Source organism: Setaria italica, chromosome V (genome assembly GCF_000263155.2).
Source record: "Setaria italica strain Yugu1 chromosome V, Setaria_italica_v2.0, whole genome shotgun sequence".
NCBI classification, from domain to species: domain Eukaryota; kingdom Viridiplantae; phylum Streptophyta; class Magnoliopsida; order Poales; family Poaceae; genus Setaria; species Setaria italica.
The window spans coordinates 37464108-37469930 of NC_028454.1; the positions used below are offsets into that span (position 1 = coordinate 37464108).

A 5823-nucleotide genomic window follows, 5' to 3' on the forward strand; every position below is an offset into this window, starting at 1 on the left:
ATGGACATGGAGCGCGGCGCCGCGTGCTACCGGCAGTGGATCGCCGGCCAGGAGGCGGGGCTCGCGGAGCTCGAGGCCGCGCTGGCCAATGCCGGGGCCACCGACGCCGAGCTGCGGGCCGTGGTGGAGCGGTGCATGCGCGGGTACCAGGACTACGTCGCCGGCCGGCGCGCGGTGTCGCCGCACGACGGCACCGCCTTCATCGCCCCGCCCTGGTGTACCGCCTTTGAGAGGTCCGTGCTCTGGCTCGGCGGGTGCCGCCCCACGGTCGCCATCCGCCTGCTCTACAACCTCTCCGGGGAGGGCCTGGAGGCGCAGCTCGAGGAGCTCATCAACGGCCTCGGCCCGATGGGCCCCCTTCCCGTGGGGAGCATGGGGATCACGCCCGGGCAGATGGTGCTCGTCACCGACCTTCACCGCCGGACGCTGCTCCAGGAGAACGTCCTCTCCGATCGGCTCGCCACCCTGCACGAGGACATCGCCGACCAACCGCTCTTCCCCATCGTGCGCCAGCGCGCCGCGCCGGCGGCACAGCCGCGCGCCGGCGGCGGCGACTGCGACGGCCCGGTCGGGCCGCCCGGGGGGGCCGGGCGAGGAGCCGTCGACGCCGAGGTGGATGCGGCGTTCAACAGCTACAGGGCCGCGATGGCGCAGCTGGTGGCGGAGGCCGACGACCTGCGGATGGCCACGGCACGGGCCATGGCGACGGAGATCCTGACGCCGCGGCAGGCCGTGGAGATGCTGGCGGCAGCCAAGCAGCTGCACCTCTCCGTCCGCGACTGGAGCTGCCGTGCGGAAGGCGCCCAGCCGCAGCCTAACGGGCCGCGCGTTGTGCCGGCCAACGGCACCTCCGCCGCCGCCCGCCGGAACCCATGACAGGCTCGCCTTTGCTCACCCTTTGCTTGCACCTGCAGCATCCCGTGCGTGCCGTGAAACCACCTCTAGCACCGCCTGTCTTCCTATAGACCGATCACCCTATTACATATATCCTCCATTAATCTGTACAAAGTTTCTTGCATGCTTGTGTGTTCTAAGAAGGTATAACCGCCGTAAGTAATATCATGTCTCTCTCTCTACTGGTTTCTTCTTCGTTGTGCCTTTGCTGTTCTCTACCTATATGCCGCCTTTGGTGAAGCCCGCTCTTATATTCACACGGCGTGATTCCCTCCTCCTTGGAAACCTTGGGAAGAAGCCGTGGACACCTCGTCTTCTCCTTGTTTTTATCTTTGTTAATGGCCGCCTAGCTGCGTGCAGTGGGCTTGCCATCGATAGCATAGCGGCGCTGGCCTTTCGGGCGCCGCACCGGCGCTCGCCTTTCCAGTTCCCTGGTCTGTGTTCCGTGTACCAACCGCGACATGAGACGGACGGAAACGGGATCGGTCGGCTCCGGGCTTGTCTCTCTCGCGTCGCCTCCAGTTCCCCGTCGCTTTCGCAATGCGCGGCAAACGAGGCAGACTGAAGCAGCAGGCCCGCATGGACCGTCGCCCGTGCTGCGCGCCATGCCGCTTGGCCGCGCCCGGCGTGGCCGCCCGGCGCATGGGCGAGAGCCGAGAGTGCCGGGGGCAGCCGGCAGCAGCCTGCATTGCGCGCTTGCATGCGCGACGCGTGGATCGGGCCTGATGACTCATCTAGTGGTAACAGTCACGCCTGCTTGTGCTCTGGCTAATTTACTGGCAGCAGCGACAGTCAGGAAACGGTGCCGACTGGTGCCAGTAGGATTGGTTCAGCATACTATATATAATTATATAGTATACTCTTGTAATTACTAGGTAGAATCAGCGATGAACCAAGCTAACACACGGTATACTCTTGTAATTATATATAGTGCGCTGCATCAAAACTCCTCGTTGCTCTTTTCCTTCATTTTACTTCGATCCAGTTCTCCAAACTTGAAATGTTTGGAATTAGTGGTTTGAAGTGGTATTTGGTGTTAGGAATCCTAACATGAACTCCTTTCACTGACTTTGATGAAGAACACGATCTAGAGGCCGGTCTGTCAAATGTGATGGTACACACCAAGGCGTCATGGCGCCAAGAACTGTCGGATCGCCACAGCGGTGCTAGAAAGTGAAACTAGATCTTTATTGTTGTGAAAGCGTTTTCTTCGCAACTTACCAGTGGAGGCTGGTGCATCGGCGTAATAGCTGGAAGAAACATTGCAAACCGAGGCATTCAGAATATGCTAGATCCGCGGTGTTGCAAAGTGAAACTATTAATTTACGTGCAAGCTTTCTTTCTAGCTAATGCCATGATGTCGTGATGGTGGAACAAGATGCTAAGAACTCGTTGGATGGGCGGTGCTGGAAAGTAAAACTCCTAGTTGAAGTGCACGACTTCTTCCCAACTCATGTCACACGATAGGCTAGTCCCACCGGTGTAAGGGTGGAGAGGCTAATCCCACCGGCGTAATGGTGGGCGTGAGGGTTGGGTGTCAAAGCGATGAGAAGCTAACAGATGGGTGGTGCTAGAAAGTGAGACCCCCTTTGTTAGCGTGCGAGCGTTTCTTCCCAACTCATGACGTGAGACGCTAGTTCAATCGGTGTGATACTGGGCATGAGAGTAGTGTGTAGAGGCACGAAAAGACAAGTTGGATGTGTAGCGCGGGAAAGTGAAACTACTTGTTGAGTGCAAGCTTTCTTTCTAATTCCTGTCACGAGAGGGCTATCCGGTCGTGAAGCGTTCCCACATAATCAGAGACTAAATGTGATACAATTACCAATCCTAGGAGGCTGATAACATATTTATTTGACAGATGGTTCATAAACTGTACAACTCCCGAGGGAGTGGGCGCGAAAGCCACGCCGAAATGATAAGTAAATAAACAACAGCAGCGAGCCAAGCTACTGTCAAGAGACAGCACTCGGGACTACATGATAGCAGAAGCATTCTGCAAGGGCCAACACCACAGACAGCGTTGGGTGTGGAAGCGACCTCCTACTCTAAATCCTCGGTGATGAAGTCCGGATCTTCCTCTGAAGCAACAAAATAAGGGTAAGTACAAAAGTACTCAACAAGTCCAACCCCATCCATGGAGGAGGATACAACCAAGAATATGCATAGGATATAACAAGGATAAGACTAAGGTTTATTTGCAATAAAGCTAGATTTTAACACATGCAAGGATTTGTTTTCAAAAGTATTTTCGTAAAGCATTTCGTTAGTGTTGACACCGGATTTTGACCAATCCTATAAATTTGGAGTACAAGATAATTGGAGTCACATACAACAATAAGAAGCTAGCATGCGTGCATATGGGCACGGAGTCCAAATCGGCTTCATTGGATTAATCGGCAAGGAGAGGCAAGGATGATATAAAGGAAAGGCCAGCACGTATGGATAAAAATGATTAGAATATACAACATGGATTCTGGTGCACTTTGCATGCCATGCGTGGGAGGCTTCCAGAATAATTATGCATGCGGCCGATCTGTGCATGTACGGGAGGTTGTTTTATAGAATAAAATATTTTAGAGATAGAGTTGGGTTCGTTAGAGATAGAGTTTTTTATTAGAAAAGATTGTGTACGTGACTTGCCTTGTGCATGGCTAGATGCCAACGTCCGCCCTATAAATATAAAGGGACGTGGCCATTGTAAAGAATAATAAAAACGATCAATATACAACACATTTATCTTTTATTTACCTTTTCGGCTTCACGCCATTGCATTAGGAGTAGGAGTAATGTAGCTTCTCGACGAGTTCCTTCTAGCAAGCTGGGCTGCATCGACCTCGATCTCCGGCGAGCTGCAAGTTCCGTCACCAGGTGTTCTAGGCTTTAACCACCGGGCGCATCGCTGTGGTTTCGTCTAGTTTCATCTACCAGTTATCGAGTATCTTGGATCTTTGACTTACGGCGCATCGCTTCTGTCTCGATCTACGGTATTCACCAGTTATCCCGCCTTGATTAAGCTTGCATCGGCTGATATTTATCTGTTCTATCGTCTTGCCGTTTACGACATATTAATTATTATTAATTCTGTCGGAATAGACGATAGATCTATTTTTAATAGCCTGTTGCATCTTGATCTTGGCCATCCTTCGAGTGTTGTTGGGAGTAAGTTCCGTTGTGATTGGATCATCGGCTAGCGGGGTTCAGATTAATATCCTGCTAAATATTTCTAGACTGCAACTACCGGGCGCATCGCTGTGGTTTCACCTAGAGATATTGGTGGTAACGTTAGTTTAGATCTCATCGGCTTGTGGCTCTAGCTATGGCGGGGCAACAACTCAACAGCATCCTGTTTTCTATCGGCCGTCTGGCCGATATTTATTGTAAATTATATTAAATCGGCTGGATGGCCGATGAATCACTCACATTCATCAAGGTACTGGAATCGGCTTCACAGCCGATATATTTGTCATGATTTATTTTGTTGCACCATTATCGCTACTGTGCCAAGATTATATCGGCCTGATCGGCCGGTTGCCTCGGACTTCACAATAACTATCATCTCCTTGTCAGTTGAATGGTCAAACTGACTGGCACGCCCGCGCACACCACGCGCGCCGATTTGGATTCTGCACTGGAGTTAAGCAGATCTCCCAGGTCCTCATGTGCTGATGCAGGGTCCACCACCGCCAGGATTTTGTTGCACCATTATCGTTTGTTGTCAACAGTTAGTAACCGAATCATTAAGTGGGGTTGATCCTACACAAAGGATCCAAGTTTTAATGCTACCGGACTCCTCGTCCGCAGTAGCTCACAGCACATCTGCCGGACACTTCTAAAATCCAACACACGCCATGAAACCATCCATCTCCAAGCACTAGTTATGTGACCAAGCTGTAACTCGTCCAATACTGTGGACACGGCTATTCGAATAGATTTTTAACTCTGCAGAGGTGTACACTTTACCCACAAGTAGGGTACTGCAGCACGATCACCCTGGTGTCGGTCCAGGTCCTGTCAAAGCCATTACGCACCTTAGCTAAGACTGACTAGCCAACAAGGAAGAAACCAAAGGGTTAATGACCTACCGACGAGGTCTTAACCGGGACCTAAGTCACAAAGATCTTACTCCTTCTCCATAGTCTCCCGTTGCTCACAAGCTCTCCTGATGAGTAACAGACTAGCTAGTGGGATTTATGCTAAGCCGTTGCCGCATGCAACGATCGAGTTGTTGCACGATAAATTGGGTTAGGTAAGATGACACATCAACTTGGTCCTTAACCATGACAAGATGGATATCTCCCAACTTACTCAACCACAAAGGTACGAGCCCAACATAGCATTTTACACCAGAAACACCCATCCATCTCATCTAAGAATTTTCTTTACTTTATTGCCCGAAAGCCCATTTTTCTCTTTTAAAACACTCACACATCTATTCTTTGATAAAACACATTGTAGTCATGATTGAAGTGCAATAAAATGAGTAACAAGGTCCCCAGCACTCTAGCAATAATCACCATCCAAACAGAGCATATCATATTTAGAGATAATTACAGGACATCAAGAAATAATCATAATAATCAAGGGGTGGTTATCCAATCGTGTTTCAGCAATAACACAATATGTAATTTATAAAACAGGCCAATAGGTTGTGTTTGAAAAATTAGGATAAAAATGCATTAAAGGGTAAGATTGGACTTGCCGTCCTCGTAGTTAGCCGGGAGTTCTTGCTCGTGGTGCTGGTCTTCAGGCTTGGGCTCACAGTCAAACTCCTCCTCGGGCTCCTCCTCGAGCACTCCGCGATCTATGGCACACACAATCGGGCACACAATAAATAAAAGAAAATTAAAGCTTTACCCGTTGAGCTCGAACAGAGAACGCGAACGGTAATTAGAGGGAATGAGTTTTTGCATGGAATTTAAGGATGCTGTG

The 5823-nt window shown here is 50.7% G+C and overlaps 1 protein-coding gene across 1 annotated transcript; it reads left to right on the forward strand.

The window, feature by feature from the left end:
• On the forward strand, positions 1-1043 carry LOC101773407 (protein DOG1-like 2). The gene has a single exon (XM_004972126.2). The coding sequence runs from the start codon at positions 1-3 to the stop codon at positions 874-876; it is 876 nt and encodes a 291-aa protein (XP_004972183.1). The 3' UTR covers positions 877-1043.
• Positions 1044-5823: the final 4780 nt, after the last annotated feature.

Bases quoted from the DNA above. Each gene is read 5' to 3' on its own strand.
- LOC101773407 (XM_004972126.2), top strand. From the start codon at position 1: ATGGACATGGAGCGCGGCGCCGCGTGCTACCGGCAGTGGATCGCCGGC.